At 45.1% G+C, this 20,258-nt stretch overlaps 1 protein-coding gene across 1 annotated transcript in view; it reads right to left on the reverse strand.

Annotated features, from left to right (window-relative positions):
• The window catches only part of gse1b (Gse1 coiled-coil protein b), a 784,409-nt gene that overhangs the window by 51,513 nt on the left and 712,638 nt on the right, over positions 1 to 20,258 (reverse strand). Inside the window, exons 5-8 of the mRNA XM_063067194.1 lie at positions 18,783 to 18,949; positions 16,549 to 16,743; positions 6,752 to 6,931; positions 4,521 to 4,834 (exon numbers count right to left, since the gene is read on the reverse strand). Of these exons, the coding sequence (XP_062923264.1) occupies positions 4,521 to 4,834; positions 6,752 to 6,931; positions 16,549 to 16,743; positions 18,783 to 18,949 (856 nt within the window). The remainder of the gene's footprint in view (positions 1 to 4,520; positions 4,835 to 6,751; positions 6,932 to 16,548; positions 16,744 to 18,782; positions 18,950 to 20,258) is intronic.

Below are 20,258 nucleotides of genomic sequence, written 5' to 3' on the forward strand. Positions count from 1 at the left end.
TCCCATCAATTTACCCCAGATTCTCCCCATTCACTCACACCCTAGATGCAGCTTACATTGGCCCAGAGGCATCCGTTAGTCTTGCGAGACCATGGATCTGCGCCTGGAAAGTCTTCACTCTCCAGGGCACAGGCCTGGGCAAGTTTGTATGGAAGACCAGCAGCTGCCCATGCTGCAAGTCTCCCCTCTCCACGAGACCGATGTTGTCCAAGGGAAGGGCATTAGGACCCATACAGCTTGGCACCAGTGTCGTTGCAGAGCACTGTGTGATTAAGTGCCTTGCTCAAGGACACAACACGTTGCCTCGGCTGGGGCTCGAACTCACGACCTTCAGGTCGCTAGTCCAATGCCTTAACCACTTGGCCACGCACCCACTTAGCCCATAAGGCTACCAAGGAACAGCTTTATGTGATGCAGGAGGAAACTGGAAAGCTTTGCAGAAACCCATATTTCACTTAGGGATACAGCGCAGAACAGGCTCTTCTAGCCCAAGGAGCCTCACCACCCAGCAACCCACCGATTCAACCCTAGCTTAATCACACGACAATTTACAATGACCAAATAACCTTCTAGCTGCTGCATCTCTGGACTGTGGGAGGAAACCGGAGCACCTGGAGGAAACTCACGCGATCACGCGGAGAATGTACAAACTCGTTACGCGTGGCGCCAGAATTGAACACCAAACTCCGATGCCCGAGAGGTATGCTAACGCAAGATGGCATAATTATAAGGATAATTATAAGGAGATCAGAGGAAAGTGAAGGGGGTGTGGTTGTCAGATGAAAGTATTTTACACAGAGAATGGTGGGTGTGTGGAATATCCTGCCGGGGTGGTGGTGGATTAGGGACATGTAAGAAATTCTTTGACAAGCACATGGATGATAGAAAAATGGAGGGCTATGTAGGAAGGAAGGGTTAGATTGATCTTAGATTATAGGCTATAAGGTCTGCACAACATTGAGGGCCGAAGGGCCTGTGCTGTGCCGTAGTGTTTTACGTTTATAGGGTAGTGTGCAAACTCTGCACAGACAACACCCAAAGTCAGGACTGAACCCGGAAATGTGAGGAAGCAGCTCCAAATTGATTGAGCCTCATGCCACGTGCCGATTCCACTGGGTGTCCCTGCCCGCTTCGGAGAAGGCGGTAGAGAAAAACCACAGTGAACCACAACTGTCCAGTCGGTACACCTCATCCCACAGCACACCTGGGTGGAGAACCACAGGATTTAGAGGGGACAATATTGAAGGAACGGTGATGTACTTCCAAGTCAGGATGGCGTGTAATTTTGAGGGCTACCTGTGCAGGGGTTCCCAATTTTCTTTATGCCGCGGATACCTATCATTAACCAAGGGGTCCACGCACCCCAGGCTTGGAACCCCTGTACTAGTGGGAACATTCCCCTGTGCTTGCTACTCTCATCCTTCTACACTCAAACTTCAACGTTCAAAGTAAATTTATTATCGGATTATGTACGTCTCCATCTTCTACCTTGAAATTAATTTCCTTGTAGGCATTCACAGTAGAAAAAAGAGATAATCAATGAAAAACTACGAAAACCACAAAGACTGACAAACAATCAAGGTGCAAAAGGACAGAAAGTGTGCAAATACAAAAATAAATATATCAATAATAGGTGATCGGGGTCCTTGTGTTTCCAAGGAGCCCTGGCGACTGGCTGCATTTCATAGCTGAAGCATACTGTAGGGGAAATGGTGGAAGGAGAGGACGAAGGCTTGGTGCCAATCAAGCTCGCTCCCTTGTACTGTGTTGAGTTTCTGAAGTGTTGCTCATCCAGATATTATGCAGAGTACTGACTTGTACTTGTTAGCATAGTGGTAATGTTGTTGGACGAGTAATCCAGAGGTTCAGATCACTGACCTAGATCAACATTAAATTGCAGCCGCAAGCAGTGGACACACGATTTGCATTCGCCTGTACAGATACTCGATGTTTGCTTGCAGTATACTGGATCACACTGGAATAATGTCCTCACCCCACACCGGATCATACAGATTCTGCCAAACCAGTCACTAAATAATAAAGACTTTGTGCAGAGACAAGAATACTGCTATGATAACAAAGTGTGTTTGTGTATACTACCCTGCTGACCTTTGCAAAATGTCAGCTCCTGCTGCTACACATTGGAGCGGGTGAGCCGGCAGGCTCGGAGACTCGGGCACAGCTGTAGCTTCAGCCATGGCTAATTGCATTACACAGACAGAAGGTTAGCAGCCAGACTCAATCTTGATTGAAGCTGAAACATTTCAAACACTAGGGGGTATCCTTTGCTCTTTTAGGTCAAACACTTTGCCTGCTCTGCTCCTCAGCATTGTCTGCCAATCAAAGGAAAGGCTTGCTCGCATCTCTGAGCACCTTCCATGATGTCCCGGCCCGTCCCTAGCCAATCTGGTGCTTCCGAAGTGAAACATAAAGAAAAATGACAGATAAACTCAGCCAGTCAGGCAGCATCTGTGGTAGAAGAAAGCAGTCAGTGGTTCAGATTGAAGAAGCTTCACCCAGAGTTTAGGGAGGAGGTGATGGTGAGACTGAAGAAACACACACAAAATGCTGAAGCAATTCAGCAGGCCAGGCAGCATCCATGTTAAAGAGTAAATAGTCGATGTTTCAGGCCAAGACCCTTCTTCACTTCTGCCCGAATTGTCGACTGTTTACTCTTTTCCACAGATGCTGCCTGGCCTGCTGAGTTCCTCCAGCATTTTGTGTGTGTTGCTTTGGATTTCCAGCAGCTGCAGATTTTCTCGTGTTGGTGAGAGCTTAGATTAGTTTGAAGGAATACAAACCCTCCATCCTAAAAAAAAGGGCTGGAACCTGAAACACTGACTTTCTGTAGCTACAGCTTGACTGGCTGGAATTTCCCAGCATTTCCTCTTTTTGCTTCAGATTCCAGCACCTACAGATTGATTTAGGAATGCCACTTGCACTTTGATTGTATCATTTACAACTTCATAATTTGTTCAGCCAACTCAAGTGTTATCACTGTTGTAACCGAGGGAACGGCACTCGATTTAAAAACTCTCACGGGCTGCACTGTGATACTGCCCTGACCTGTGGGTGACAATGTTGAGGGAGGGATGGACATCAGCCAGGATAACAGGTATTCTACTCTGTTCTGTTCTCCAGCTAAAGTGCTGGGGTCTTTTATTCCCACTTGAGTGCACAATCAGAGCCTTGGTTCATGTATCATCCAAAAGGCAACACGGCAGGGCAGCACACCACACTGGAATGGGTGCTCGTGCTGAGCTGAGTAAATGGAACTCATAAACATCCGATCCAGGGGAGCGAGACCCACTCACCAAGCCACAATGTGACTAGAAGTGACTAACGTAAGGGTATGTGCACAGCAAAGTCCCAGACTGAGTGGTGAAGCTGGTCAGGCTACTGCTACTGTTCCTGTATTGAAGATTCTAGATTCACATTTATTTATCACGTGTACATCAAGACGTATAGTGAAATGAGTCGTTTGCGTCAACAACCAACACGATCAATGGTGCACTAGGAATCACCCACATTCTGGCACTACCACAGCATTCCCATAATGCTCAGCTGAACAATACAGAACACAACAAGCAGTAAACACCAACACCAAAAACTATCCTCTTGCCTCTGAATTTGAGAAGAACAAGGACAATCTTCCAATTCATCCAAAGGACTCAGGAGCTACTTTCCTTGATATGCTCAGGGCATACGTTTGGTCAAAGTTTCCAGTCAGACGGAAATCTCAACTAGGTCTTCCCAGTCATTAACAAATACTTTCCCGTTGTAATGTTCCAAGCAGCCCTGCTGGCGCACAGACAAAATCATGCGGACAGAACATCCTTTTGTACAAGGGTACTCCTGATTTTTATTCTCCTGTGGCTTTCGTTTGGGGGTCACTGTCTAGCTACAGTTCTCAGTCTGTGATTGGGGGGCACTAAGTGGGAATCCCATGAGTGGCCAACTAGGACGATGACCTGCAAACTCATTCAAGAAGCTGAAAAACACAAACGTAGAGGTGTATAAGATGGTAAGAGGCTTAGATAGTGTGGACAGCCAGGGACTTTTTCCCAGGGCTGAAATGGCTAATTCAAGGGAGCATAATTTTAAGACGATTGGAGAAAAGTATAGGAGAGTTAGAGGTAGTTTTTTTTTTACATAGAGTGGTGGGTGTGTAGAACACACCGTCAGAGGTTTGGTAGTGGCAGATACTTTAGAAAGATTTGAGAAACTCTTAGATAGGCACATGGATGAAAGGAAAATGGAGGGCTATGTGGGATGGGAAGTTTGGACTGATTTTTGTGCAGGTTAAAAGGTCAGCACAACATCATGGAGTAAAATGCCTGTATTGTGCTGTAGTGTTCCAAGTTCTATAACTTTGGGGTAAAAACTAAGATCAATGTCCGTTGTGCTTAAGGCCTTGGTCAGAGCTGTCGCAAGAGGATTGGATGAGCTTTAATTGACCTTTCTTACAGCTTTAATACACACTGAAGTATCACATCTCCATAACATGTTGGGTTTGTTACCTGTCCGGTTTGGCGTCAGCCGTTCTGCAGCCCTAACCCTGTCGTCTATCTGTTGGCTTCGCAGACTGTGCAGCTCAGGCACCTGCAGGTAGTGATTCTCCATCGCTTTAGCTGCGCTCATTTCCTTCTCCCTGCTCCTTTCCCTGTCTCGTTCCATCTCTCGCTCGCGTTCCCTCTCCCGCTCCTTCTCCTTCTCCCTTTCGAGCTCCTTCTCTCTCTCCTTTTCCCGCTCGGCCTCGCGCTCCCGCTCCCGCTCTTTCTCCCGCTCTCGTTCCCGCTCCCTCTCCCGGCGGATTTCTTCACTTATCTGCAGCCTGCAAATTGGGGTGGGGGGGGTAGAGATGAAGGAGGAACAAAAAAAAACAAACCATTAGAAATCCTGTAATTATTTATTGAAACCGGTCAAATCAAATGCAGGTACAAAACACCCTCTTCTTCTGTAATGAAGCAATATGTGTAACTCAGTTCTACTGAATAGGAAAGCAAGAGAATCGCTTTTCTTGAAAGCTAACGGCACAACAAGCAATCCGCTGGAGAAACTTAGTAGGTCAAACAATATCTGTGGGAGAAAAGGAATTGCCATGTTTCGGGTCAAAATTCAGCATCAGTATGGCTTTGATCTGAAACATCGACAATTCCTTTCCTTTCCACAGATGCTACTCGACAGGCAGAGCTCCTCCTGAAGATTGTTCGTTGCTCCAGATCCCAGTCCCTGAAGTCTCTTGCGTCTTCAGGCTAATGGGGCAGATCTTCTGCCCGACGCCAGCAACTATCACACATTTCCTTTGATAGAAGAAGATGCAGCTCAGTCCATCCAGTCAAAGTTGGCTGAAAGAGCAAACCTGCATTTCTCCCCCTACTAATTTTCCCTCATGAATTCATTGTCTCGGAAATGTGCAGAACAGAAAAGAAAAGCAGCCCTTCAGCCCATCAATTGCAGGCTGCCCATTTTTTTTACTGTACTCAAATAACAATATAAACAAGCACAGTAGTACAATTGCATGCTGTGCTTGTCACAGCTATCAGAGAGCTGCAACCACATATAGGAAGGGCGTTGTAGTATTACGTGTATCATTTTATTCTTTATCAGGTTATTGCACAGCTTCAGTAGGTTTTAAGGTTTACATGGATATAATAGGCGAAATGGGCTCTTCTACTGTGAGCTTCTATACTGTACCTGCCACTGTAAGGTGCTGCATTGTCCAAGTGCCAGGCGCATAACGCACACTTACTACTTGGTGCCCATTACACTGCTGTTGTCTAGGGCAGCAATGAACTGTCCTCCATCTCTAGCAATGTTCAGGGCTTCCTTCATCATGTCAGTAGCTTCCTCTCGGTTTTCACTACCGTCATTCATACAAGTCCCAGGTAGATACTCAGGAATACTGTCACACTCAGATGTAGAAGGATTCTTCATTGCTGTTTCCGTAACAGTTTTGTTTTACCCGTCAGGGTTGTAGGCCTGAGCTGAACCCCCGAGCCTGGAGAACCGATGGACCACTCTCAGTCTGGCCTCTACCCTTTGAGCTATTTGGTATGGGTGACCCTACCAAGAGCCAAAGCATAAAGCCCTGACTCCAGCCAACGTAGCTCTCCAGGTCATTGAGGCACACAAACCTCCAAACCCTACAACAAGGTTGTGGTCCTCTTGGAAGACATAAGGCATAGGGATGCATACATTGCTGCAGAGGTTCAATCCCACCATAGTAATTTGAATCCTTCCTTCAGTTAGGCCTGACGAAGGGTCTCGGCCTGAAACGTCGACTGTACCTCTTCCTAGAGATGCTGCCTGGCCTGCTGTGTTCACCAGCAACTTTGATGTGTGTTGGTAGTAATTTGAAGACGCAAGTTTACTGTTATGAAATTAAAAAAATAAACCCCTTTAAGTCATCACCAGCAAGTCCCAGGCTCTGTCAACCTTCCATTAAAAGGATAATGCCTTTTAGTTTATTCCTGGATTAATCTCTCCCTTTCATAGATACTTGATCACTTCCTGCATATTTTCAGCTACATCGGCTGCTCCTTATCATTTCCAGCATCTGCAGCTTTTCACTTCATCTCTCAATAAATGTGCCAGCCTTTTAACAATGTGTCTCGGTTCCTGCTCATTGCAACGTGTGTGTGTGTGTGTGTGTGTGTGTGTGTGTGTTTGTGTGTGTGTGTGTGTGTGTGTGTGTGTGTGTGTATGTGTGTGTGTGTTTGCGGTAGGCGGAGAACAGGTGCAGATTTACCTCTCTGACAAGTGCTCTGGCTGCAGGGCAGACAGTGAGGAATGAGACAGCTCCGTGGGAAACCTCATTCCAGGCAGGTGTAGATTCATGGCGGAGGGGTGAAGAGGTGGCAGAGTGCCTGGGGTTGCAATTGGGTAGAAAGGTGACCGCAAGGCTGAGAGGCAGTATGAATCATCCACCCTGCAAAAGAGAAACAGCACAGTTGGTCAGAAAACAAATTCTTTCTTGGTAATCTCACTCACACCAGCACCACAATGCAGGCTCATTTCATTGCTCGGTTGGTTGGCCCTTTAGCTGCCAAGGCACTAAATACTGGAATTCCTTCTGAAAACCTCACTCTCCCATCTTAATTCGCACTTAAGAACCTATCCCTTTGACCCTGTTCCCCATTCTGTGGTTTGATTTGTTTGATTATTGCCTCGGGATCTTTTTAAAAGCTCCAATCTGCTGCTCCTGTAACCCTCAAAGACTTCAGGCTTTTTAACGTGAGCTTTATTCCTTGTTGCTTCTGGCCTGAACAACACGCTTAGTCGACTGCTTTGGGCAGGAGGTTCACTGGGTTAATTGGACTTGCTGTGGGAGGAGGATGCTGTGCAAACTCCGTGAAGAAGAAACTGCTCATTCTTTTTCATTGTGATTAGAGTGGCAAAGAATAGGCAATGGCCAAGTAGCCATTATTCCCAATCTGCTGCATTCAAGGATAGGTTAAAGACTAGCTTTATTTGGCACATGCACATCGTGAGACTGAAGCATACAGTGAAATGCATCATTTTACTTCAACAACCAGCACAGTTCGAAGATGTGCTGAGGGCAACCTGCGAGTGTCATCACATTTCCTGCACCAACGTTCAAAGTTCAAAGTTCAAAGGAAACTTATTATCAAAGTTTGCCATCCACCCTGGGATTCGTTTTCTCGAGTACATTCACAGTAGGTGCAAAGGAATACAATAGAATCAATGAAAAACTGCACACCAAGACAGGCAAACAACCAATGTGCAAAAGACAAACTGTGTAAATACAAAAAATAATAAATAAATAAATAATATTGGAGGCATGAGTTGGAGAGCCCTTGAAAGTGAGCCCATATGTTGTGGAATAAGAGGTGAGTGATGTTACCCACGCTGGTTTAGGAGCTTGATTGTTGAAGGGTAGGAACTGTTCCTGAGCCTGGTGGCGTGGGACCAGAGGCTCTTGTACCAGGCTCAGCAGCAAGCAGAGAACATAGCATGCCCGCAACTTACTAACCCGAACCCCATATGTCAGCAAGAAACTGGAGGGAACCCACGCAGACACTGAGCGGCAGGAATTGAGCCCCAAGCTTCTGATCACTGGTGTGGTAAAGCATCATGCTAACCACTCGCTACCGTGGTGTATCTAGCAGCCAGGCAGGAATCAGATGGGGGAGAAGCATGTAACTTGCTCCATACTGTATATTATGTCTTTCCAGTTACCAAATAATGCTTAATACCACTGAGTTGATCCACAGCTCAGTACTCTTATTTCTGTTTCCCAACCACCTTCCTATTTTAAACAATATACAATACTGTGGAAAAGTCTTCGGCACACTAGCTATATGTATGTTCCCAAGACGTTTGCACAGTACTGTATATTCACCCAAGCATAGCAATAATGATTCAGGCAAACAGGACAACTGAGCCATCACAAAATATCATAGGCCCATATACTCTTCTGAAGAAAGATGGAAGTTTCTCCTAAATAAGTAAAGATAGTTTTTTTAAAAATGTCCATACCCTGAGGTCCAGCCCAACGCAACCATGTTGATCAGCTAAACAAGAGCAGGACTAACACAGTAAATGGTAGGGCCCTGCAGAGTATTGTAGAGGTATAATTATATTGTTCTCTGAAAGTGGCAACACAAGTGGATAGGGTAGTGACATACGCTGCCTTCATTGGTTATGGCATTAAATACAGGTTCTGTGACGTCACACTGAAACAGTACCAGTTATCAGTGAGACCACAATTGGAGCACTTTGTCCAGTTCTGGTCGCCCAGCTAAAGGGAGGATATCATTATGGTGGAAAGTGCGCAGGAAAGACCCATACAGATATGTCCATACGTGGCCTCCTCTACTGCTATGATGAGGCTAAGCTCAGGTTGGAGGAGCAACACCTCATATACCGTCTGAGTAGTCCCTTGGTATGAACATAGAATTCTCCAACTTCCGGTAATTCCCTCCCCATCCCTTGCTCTATCCCTATTTCACTCGGCCCCCTCCCCCAGCTGCCTATCACCTCTCTCATGGTTCCGCCTCCTTCTACGACCCATTGTTTTCTGCCTATCACCTAGCTGCTTCCCCTCCCCCACCCCCTCGTCTTTCAAATTACTGGTTTTTCACGAACCTACCAGCCTTCTACTTCCAACCCTCCCCCACCTTCTTTATAGGGCCTCTGCCCCTTTGCTCTTCAGTCCTGATGAAGGGTTCCGGCCTGAAACGCGACTCGTTTCCACGGATGCTGCCCGACCTGCTGAGTTCCTCCAGCGTGTTGTGAGTGTTGCTTTGATCCCAGCATCTGCAGATTATTTTGTATTTAAGATTTAAGAGGGTGTTACTGGGACTGGATGGCCTGAGTTATAAGGAGAGTCCTGACTAGGCCGGGACTTCCTTCATTGGGAGTATAAAAGGCTGAGGGGTGATTGTGAGGAGAATAGATAAGGTGAATGTTCACAGTACTTTTCCCAAGACAGGGGAATTTAAGGTGACAGTTTTAAAAGTGGGCCAGAGCTTTCATACAGAAGTTAGATAGATACTTTATTGATTCCAAAGGAAATAGTGTCACAGTAGCATTGCAAGTGCATAGATACACAAATATTAGAAGAGAAGAAGAATAAAAATTAAGTTATCTTAAAAATAAGCTGTACAAGATTTCCAAGTTCACACTGATAAGACGGTAGTGCAAGAATTACCATAATATTATACAATAATGGGTGCACATTCACATTGTCCGGATAAGAAGTGATGGTAGTATTGTACAGGGTGTCTTCGATAGCAGAGTGTGGTAAACAGAGCTAAACAGAGATCTGTTTTTTTTTAAGCGTGTCGTACCAGACATTCAGCCATTCCTGGCTGGCACGTGGTGTCAGGATTAACCGGGTCACATTATGAACGTTCCTGACTCGACCCTTGTATTTTTTACAAGGCTGAGTGGCTAGCTCGATACTCAACCTGGCACGGATGGAAAGTGTGACCCGACCTGGATTCGAACTTGGGAACCTTCGCTCCAGGGTCCGGCGCTGATCTCACTGCGCCACCAGCCGGCCTAGAGATCTGGTATACGGAGGTTAATAACAGTCTAACAGGAGTGGGTCATCACTTCCCTGCCTATAGCTTGACTCATTATAGGACCTAATAGCCAAAGGTAGCGTTCTTTGGTGTCGTGTCTTAGTCTATTACCGCAAGTGCTTCTCTATTCAGCCAAAGTGGCATGCAGAGGGGGAGAAACATTGTCCAGAATTGCCAGGATTTTCCAAAAGGTCCTCTGTTCTATCACAGCCTTCAGTATGTCCAGTTTGACTCCTAAGACAGTGGCAGCCTTTCTAATCAGTTTACTGAGCCTGTTGGCATCACCCGTGTTGATGCCATTGTCCTAGAACAGCACCACATGGAATATTGTACTGGCGACAACAGGCTGGTAAAACGTGTGAAGGAGAGGCCTGCATATGCCAAAGGACCTCAGTCTCCTCAGGAAGTAGAGGTGACTCTGGCCCTTCTTGTACACAGCCTCCGTGTTGGTGGGTGTATGGAACAAGGCGCCAGTGGAAGCTATAAACAGTGGGTGGGCGGGGTTTATAATTGCAATGTTTAAAAGACATTGAGACGTGTTCGTGGATAGCCCTGGTAAAGGTGGAATTAATTGTGGACTAGAGAAAGGCCGGGAAGCTGGAGAACGGTGAAGGAAAGTGGCCAGCAGTGAAGCAAAGCCATGCAGGAAATCCAGGCAGGACGGCTCAACAATACAAGCCCTGTGTCTCTGAACTGTCCATTGTTAAACAAGGTCCTACTGTATCTACGGACTTCAGTCATAATTGCCTTACAAAACATTACCGGCAGAGTCTTGCAGAAAAAGAAACCTAGCAGTGTGAGCACAAGGGGACACCCATGGCCTTGTTTATAACCAGCTCGGTGTTTTATGTTCACAGAACAGAGGGTGTACTGCACACTGTTTTTACTTGTGCTGAAATGCCCTCTCTTTCCAAAGGGGCTGGCTCCTGCCAGAAGCGGGACACTCACTGATGACAGCTGTCTTTGAATCCATTTTTCATGTGCAAATCCGAGCAACGAGTGTTGGGAAACCATCCAACCTTCGCTGATCATCACAATGACCTCGATGGTATTTCATATTTATAGGCACTTATCCAAATTTACAATCTTCCAGGCAACAAGCGGTAGATGGCAGAGATGGATTTTGTATGCTCGCTGCTGCTCCATCGTTACTCTGCTTTTGAAGCTTTATTTAACCTACAATTCATTCTGTCTGTCCTCACAAGATTCGAGCTGCTCTGAAGCCTCTTTATCAAAATGCACACAGCATTCGTTAACAAGATGGGCAAATTAATGGCACAATTAGAAAGAAATGCACATAATTGCAAAAATTCCGAGGCATTCAAAACTTCAAAGAAAAATTTATTATCAACGTATGTATATCATATACAACCCTAAGGTTCATTTTCTTGCAGGAAAATAAAGAAAAACAATAGAATGCATGAACAGCCATACATAACAACGGCAGAGTCTCGGAAAGTGATTCTACAGGCTGTGGAGTCAGTTCAGCATTGAGACGAAGGAAGACATTCACGCCAGTCCAGGAGCCCGATGGCTGTAGGGCAACAACTGTTCCTAAACCTGGTGGTGTGGTACCCAAGACTTCTGCACCCAACAGAAGTAAATGCTTTTAAAAGGAGGCAAGATGCAAAGGAAGGCAGGGTAATCTTGAAGAATAATGGTCTTCAGAATTACTGCAGAATATAGGCAGAACAGAGGGAAAAAAATCAGAAAATTAAGAAGCAGAAAGCATTGCTGTGCTTATTAAAGGCACCTAAACTGCAATGGTTATGTTAGGGATGGTATAAATCAGGAATATTCAGGTGCATGTAACAAGGGAAATATAATACTCATGGGGCAATTTAATCCATATAAAGACCAGACGAACCAAATGAATAGGCTGTTTCAGGTCTTGCATTTTGGAATGCGAAAGGCTTACCTTTGAGATATGTAATCATATCATGGAGGATCTTAGATAAAAATTGCAAGTGATTTAGTACAATCTGAAACCTAAATCTAAAAAAAAATGAACTGCAAAGCCAAGAAGCGTGAGTTGACTAGGATAGCTTGGAAACTACTTCAATTAATTCACAGAGTTGCACAGCATAGAAAAGGGCCATTCAGCCCAATTCACTCATGCTGACCAAGTGTGTGTGTATAGATAGATAGCTTCAATTTGCCTTGATTAGGCTCATATCTTTCTAAATCTCTTCTATTGATGTACCTGTCCAAATGTCTTTTAGTCTTTGTCATTATATCTGCCGCTACCACCGTGCTATAGGAAGAATATGATTAAGTCAGAGAGGATGCAGAAACAGATGCAAGGGAATGCTGCCTGGACTGGAGGGCCTACGTTATAAAGAGCAATTGGATCGGGTGGGGCTGCTCTCCCTCGAGTGAAGGAGGTTCGTTCTCTGGCAGCTCGTTCCATACATCTGTCCCTCTTGCCCTCTTGTGTGGAAAATCTTGCCCTTCACGCCCTTTATAAATTTCTCCCTTCTCACCATCAACTAAACTTCCTCATTAGAAAACACTGCAGCCATTTGCCTTATCCATGCCCCTCATGATTTACATATAGTATAGCTAGGGTGCCTAAGACATTTGCACAGTACTTTAGTAATCTTATTACACTATACTGCTGCAAAAAAAACAAATTTCATGACATATGTGTGTGATGATTCTGATATGGGTCTCTATTGTGGACTGAGAGTGGGAAGAGGGCAGGGAGAGGGGATTCATTGTTGGGAAAAGGGGAGGGAGCAGGAAGCACCAGAGAGACATTCTGTAATGATCAATAAACCAATTGTTTGGTCTGGCGTGGTGCTTCAGGGCTGGGTGTGTCTGTGCCCGCGCCACCCCTGCCTCTGGCACTCTTCTGCCACCTGTCCCACAGTGCTCCACCCTCGCCATTCCCAACATCCTGTGCTCCGGCTGGATTTACAAACTCACTCTCCATTCCATGTTGACAAAGACAGTATTGTGCAAAAGCCTTAGGTATCTTGGCTACGTATATACAGTATCTCTGTAAGTTCACTCCTCAGCCTCCTTCATGTGACCAGAACTGTACACAACACCCCAAGTGCGGCCTAACCAACAACTTCATAAAGAGTCATAGAGCTATACAGTACGGGAAGAGACCCTCTGGTGAAACTAAACCATGCCTAAATGAGCTGGTCTCATTTACCTGAAATTGGCCCATATCTCTCTAAGTCTTTCCTATCCACCTGTCCACATGCAACACTGATCATAAAACAACACAGCACAGGAACAGGCCCTTCGGCCTGCAAAGTTGTGCAGAACCAATTGAATTACTAATCAAATGGCCAACTCATCTCTTCTGCTGACACAATGTCAATATTCTTCCATTCTCCTCACATTCATGTGCCTATCTAAATCTCTCTCAGAAGTCTCTAATGTCTCTTACAGTTTCCACCACCACCCCAGGCAGTGTATCCCCATCACCTGCCACTGAGTGACATCTTGCCCCTCACACCTCCTTTGAAGCTACCTCCTCTCACCTTAAATGCATGCCCTCTGGTATTAGGATTTCACTCCTTGGATAAAGAAGTTGTCTACTCTATCTATGCCTTTAAATGTAATGAACATCTTTTGGGCTGCTTCCAATACCTCTGTATCCTGTCTTAAGTAAAGGAATTACAACTGTACACAGCGCCCAGTACTGAATGTTTATTGATTTAGTAATACAGCCAGAAGAAGGTCCTTCCAGCCACGGTCAGCCCTGACTTAACCCTAACCTAATCATAGGACAATTTACAATGACTAATAAACCTACCCGGGAGGCCTTTGGGAGAAAACTGGAGCAGCCGGGGAAAGCCCACGCATTCCACAGGGAGGATGTACAGAGATTCCTTTCAGAGGACGCTGGAACTGAACTCTGAGCTTCGAGATGAAAGAGCGTCCTGCCAACCGCTACACTGTCATGGCACCCCAAGTGTGGCCTTGGCAGCATCCAATACAACTGCAACAACACTTTCCTACTTCAAAATTTCAATTCCCCTCCCCCCCCAGCAATAAAGGTGAACATGCCATTTGCCTTCCTAACGACTTGCTATACATTGCCTGCTAATGTTTTGCATTCACACAACAGGAACACCTAGCTCCCACTGAGAGCGAAAAAGATAAGAGGAAACTATAGTTAGCACGACATCAGTGCGAGAAAAACTGCTGTAATCTATTATTAAGTTAGTGTGAACAGGATATATAGAAAATAATAATAGGGTTGGGCAGAGTCAGTATGAATTTATGAAAGGAAATCATGTTTGAACTGTTAACAGCTTTTAGCAGAAAAGATAAGGGAAAACCACTTGATTTGAAATATTTGGACATCTATAAAGACTTTGATAAGGTACTACTTAAGAGATTATTAAACACAATGAGAAAGCACATTATTGAGGTAATATATTAATGAAAAGTGTGGATTAATTAACAGACAGGAATCAATGAGTAGGAATGTGAAGGCCATTTTCCGACTGAGAAACTGTGCCCAGTCAATGCCTCTGGAATCAGCTGGTGACCCTCTGAATTTGGTGGGGTGGACGGGAGTGATAAATTAAAGTTTGCTGATGATACAATTGACCAGTTACTTAGTATGATAAGATGAACTACTGACCTGACATTGCACCTTGTTATGATCTTACACCTTATCGTCTACCTGCACTGCACTTCCTCTGTAACTGTAACACTTCGTTCTGCACTGCTATCGTTTTACCTTGTACTACCTCAGCACATTGTTGTAATGAACTGATCTTTTTGCAAGACAAGAGTCTCACTGTACCTTGATACACAGCATGAAAGGATACGGGAGAAGGCAGGAGATTGGGGCTGAGAGGAAAAATGGATCAGCCATGTTGAAATGTGGAGCAGACTCGATTGGCCAAATGGCCTAATTCTGTTCCCACGTCTTATGGTCTGATATGATGTGACACTTTCAGACTGCCATGTGTAAGAGCTTCCTGTTTGAAAAACTGGTTGCTATGTGGGCAAACCGGTAGCGTAGCGATTAGCGCGACACTAATACAGCTCGCGGTGCTCCAGAGTTCAGAGGTCATTTCCGGCGTGGTTCTGTAATGAGCCTGTATGCCCTCTCCGTGAAATGCGTGTGTTTTCTCCAGTTGCTCCGGTTTCATCCCACTGTCCAAAAATGTACTGAGTAGGTTAACTGGCTGTTGTAAATTGTCCCACGATTAGGTTAGGGTTAATCAGATTCGTCACGACTTGCTGGGGTGGCGTGGTTCAAAGGGCTGGAAGGACCCACTCCCCACTCCACTGCGAAACAAATAAATCCGTCCTCCCACAGTGACCGTTCTTCAGAGTCGGCTGAAGAGCAAGTAGGCACATTCCAAACGAGAGACAGAACACTACTTTAGCGCAAGTCATTACAATTGCCATCGTGCCATCTGTTCATTATGAGCCTGTGCTCAGCCAATGCTGTCAAACGCACAGTGATCACAAGATGGGGAATTCCCTCTTTCCTTTACTACTAGATGAGTGTCAATACTCCAAAGTTCCAAGTAAATTTATCATCGAATTATATATGTGTTACCATACACTAGGTCATAGGGCAGGTTAAGGTTATGGAGATAGGGTGGTGCAAAAGTGGAGGACAAATGTTGGACATTTCAAAACTGAGAGACCAGCAAAGGTGCAGCTAATACAGATCAGAACACTTGGGTCGGGGGCATGAGGGTGGTGGGGACGATCGTTATTTGGATGGTGGGAGTCATGACACAGGCAGCAGACATGACAGCAGAAGAAGAACAGAGACCGACCAGGAAGGAGGATCTGAGAATAAACAGTCAGGGGGCAATGGAAACATGGGAGGAGTTTTCGGCAGTGAACAGAGGCAGGGATGCTGATGGAGCTGGTGACGACTTTGAGAGCAGGAAGATTAGGAAGAAGGGAGGAGGCCAAGGCTGCAACAGATCAGCTCAACCACTCCCGTGCCCAGGGTAGGGAACGATGTCGACAGCCTGGGAATGGAGCAGGAGCGGGGATGGAGCCTCTCAGCTGGAGCATATGACCCTCCAGGAAATAAAGAGGGCAGTGGACAACCTACCGTCTGCATGGACAGAGATTGGCTTGTATGATCCTGCCTGAGGAACGTGACACATTCCTGATGAAGGATCTCAGCCTGAAATGTCCACTCTCCATAGATGCTGCCTGACCTGCAGAGTTCCTCCAGCATTTTGTGTGTGTGTGTGTGTGTGTATGTGTGTGTGTGTGAGACTCTGGATTTCCAGCATCTGTGGAATCTCTTGTGTTTATCACCTCACATATCGTATCTTTAGTTCATGCACATGTGCTTCATATTACACGGGGCACAGCACATGTTCTGAGACAACCAGAGAGCAATGGAACTAAAATGTAGGTTTATGGTAGAAGATTCCTTCGATGTAACTGAGCTGTTAGAGGAAGCTGCGAGAGGTGCCTCTCTCCCCCTCTGTCTCTCTCTCTCTCTGTAATTAGTTCCCATTTCCTGTGTCCAATCCTGTCTTACCTGAAGGCCGGGTGAGGGAATGGATGATGGGCAAGATAGCTGGAGTGATAGTAGGCAGAGGCAGCTGCCTCAAGTCCCATTGGTGGCAGTGCAGGCATGCGTAGCTCCTCCCCTGTGTGATATGGCCGGAAGCTGCGAAGGTAATCTTCCTGCACGCTGCCAGACGCAACAACATGAGGAACTGGGCGCTGCAAACTGTGCAGAACAAAATCACAAACAGGTTAATTTTTTCAGGCCAATACATATCCTCTAGAAACAAATCGAAGTTCAAAGTAAATTTATTAACAAAGCACACTGAGCTGAACTGAAATATGCCTTTTGATTTTGTGTTCTATACTCTGTGTTTTCACTCATTTTTAGTTGCTGTTTACATGATTTGTTTTTTTTTTAACTTGTGGGGGGATTGATTTTATTTTCCTTAAACGGGATCCATGGTGTTTCTTTGTTTTGTTGCTGTCTGTGGGAAGACAAATCTCAGAGTTATATACTGCATACCTACTTTGATAATATAAATGTACTTTGAACTTAAGTTTGAATTTCTGTATATGTCACCAGATACTATCCTTGAGATTTATTTTCTTGCAGGCATTTACAGGAAAATAAAAAAATGGAATAGAACTTATATTAAAAAAAATTAACAATACAAAGACTGACAAACATCCAATGTGCACAAGAGGAGAAAACATGTAAATAACAAATAAAAATAAGTAAGTAAATAATACTGAGAACATGAATGGTACAGTCCTCAAAAGTGAGTCTTTTGGTTATGGAGACAGTTTAGTAATGAGGTGAGTGAAGTTATCCACACTGGTTCAGGAGCCTGATTCAGGGGTAATAACTGTTCCTGAACCTGCTGGTGTGGGACCTGAGGCTCCTGTTCCTCCTACCCAATGGCAGTACCAGTAGAGAGTAGCAGTGAGAAGACAGCGTGGCCTGGGTGATGGATGCTGCTTTCTTTTCGCAGCACTCCTTGCTCAAGGATGGGGAGCTGTAGCGGCCACTTGAAAAACAAACCAAGACGGCTGAGAGGCTGAGTGGGGGAATCGACATTGTGCGACGTGCTTCCAAATAACTGAGTTCCAAGTTGTGAAAAGTACGTTCGATCCTTTATCACAAAACCAGCAAAGGCGCCAATCAAAAATAGCAATAACAAAATTGATGATATAAGTGTAATTAGCAAAATTAGTGAAGTGAGAGTAATGAGTGGTATAAAAAAATATTTATTCCCTGGCTCACTCCTTCTCTAACTAAACTAAAAACAACATAAAGGGTGAATATTTGACTGCTCATTTATTTCTATCACACCCCAACCCACATGACAGATTACCATAACCCATAATAAACAAGCAACACAAAATACAACACAAACAGACAGAAAATAAATAGATGGCTCCTACAGGATGGCTTTATATATTAACAGAATGAGATATCCTCTTTGCAGTAAATGCATTTAAAGTTCATCTCTAAAGAAGAATCTTTTAAAATCTAAAGTTGTAATCAGTATTTATTCATGTAATGATCTTATCAGTGGTTTTACCAAGCACTTTTTAAGGTCCGCACCTTAATTTCTTAGTAAACATTTCTCGTACAACGCCCTTAAATAATCCGTGATGAAAGAAGAATTACCTTTCAAATTTGAGGCTTCAATGTGAAGTTAGATGTTGCTGGTGCTGGATTACGTTCTGACGCAGTGTGCACCGTCCCAGCAGGAGGGAGGCTGTTCAGACCTCCTGTCACCCTAGCGCAGCCGGCCAATTGTTCAAGAGACCAAGTTGTGGCTTGCAATCTCATCCTGCAGTGTGTGCGGGCTGGTCTGTGTGACCGTCATGCATGCTAAGAGGCTAAGATGAAGCAGGCAGAATAGCCAGAAACTAGATTCTCTATTTCAGCACTGAAAGATCCCACCTCTTACCCAACCTTAACCAGATACATCAGATGCCAAGCTGATACCAATTGCTTTGAGAGATGACATGGTGCCTGGGTTGTGTGTCAGTAAATTTTCCAAATACCATATGTAATATAACCTCAGCATCAGTAGCTAAACTCAATGACAGGCAGGAAATGACAAAATATCTTGGCAACCACTTTGGTCCGGCGTTTCTGTGCTCCGTTAAGTTCCACGTGACCCTGTGGCTTCAGCCTCTACAGATTAGTGACCAGATGGTCCTTTAAGCCCTTTGCTTTTGCACTGTTAAAACTCTGGATCTTGAAGATCACTATTGGCATTAACTTACTTGAGAGGAGGGAACCGGGAGTCCTGGACAACGGTGCTGTGAGTGAGACCAAACGCATAAGGGGCCCCGAGGAGGTGAGATGTGATAGATGGGGGTCCTTTCTCCGACTGGTGCTGGGTCTCTGTGTGCATTCGTTCCCTACTGGGCCCCCGGGCCACTGGTTCTGGCTGGAAAGACAACAGAAATAAGGTTTTTGCATCTGATTTGCATCTTAGATTGAAGGCCACAGATAACAGTCGTCCCAGCCTCTATGACAGTTACACTCGATTTGCAATTGGTTCTCTTCATTAGAAAGCAAGAGATTATTAAAAACCATTAAGTAGAGCTGGCTATAACCAAATAAAAATAGGAGCAGAATTAGGCCATTTGGCCAATTGAGTTTGACTCAACATTCAATCATGACTGACATTTTCCCACCATGAACCATAATCAAGGCTGGTTTATTATTCAGATGATGTGTTAAAATCATTGACTAGGATAGAGGAGCAATTTGAAAATGAGAATAACGATGCCCTGCTGTTATACAACAATATGGCGTCATGGTTGACAGACATTGTGGGCTGAATGGCCTGTTTCCACACTTCGCTGTTCTATGTTATGAATCCTTGTACTATGACTATGAGTAGAATTTAGCTCACTTTTCAAAGCAATTTTGATTTGCGTTATATGTGGGGAAACGTTGGTGATTTCCCTTTGGACCAGTTAGCAAGTGATCCCGGAACCAAAATAGATCCAAGAAGCTAAATTTATTTAGTATCAACTCCTCCCTGCTGCTTTGAGTATAAATGTTCCTTCATGCAGAAACACAAGGCCTCCTTGCCTGTGAAAGTCTTTCCTCAGCTTTCTCCAAAACCTTACAGACCCCTCTTAGTACCCATGTACAGTACTGTGCAAAAGTCTCAGGCACATATATACATAGATAGATAGAAAGATGGAGATGGAGATGGAGATGGAGATGGAGATGGAGATGGAGATGGAGATGGAGATGGAGATGGAGATGGAGATGGAGATGGAGATGGAGATGGAGATGGAGATGGAGATGGAGATGGAGATGGAGATGGAGATGGAGATGGAGATGGAGATGGAGATGGAGATGGAGATGGAGATGGAGATGGAGATGGAGATGGAGATGGAGATGGAGATGGAGATGGAGATGGAGATGGAGATGGAGATGGAGATGGAGATGGAGATGGAGATGGAGATGGAGATGGAGATGGAGATGGAGATGGAGATAGAGATAGAGATAGATAGAGAGATAGAGAGAGAGAGAGATAGAGATAGAGATAGAGATAGAGAGAGATAGAGATAGGGATAGGGCAGAGAGAGAGGGAGGGGAGGGAGAGAGAGAGGGAGGGAGGGGAGGGAGAGAGAGAGGGAGGGAGGGAGGGGAGGGAGAGAGAGGGGGGGAGGTGGGTGAGTGGGGAGGGGGGAGAGAGAGTGATAGAGAGAGATAAGAGAGAGAGAGATAGAGAGATA

The sequence above is a fragment of the Mobula hypostoma genome, chromosome 14 (genome assembly GCF_963921235.1).
Source record: "Mobula hypostoma chromosome 14, sMobHyp1.1, whole genome shotgun sequence".
NCBI lineage: Eukaryota > Metazoa > Chordata > Chondrichthyes > Myliobatiformes > Myliobatidae > Mobula > Mobula hypostoma.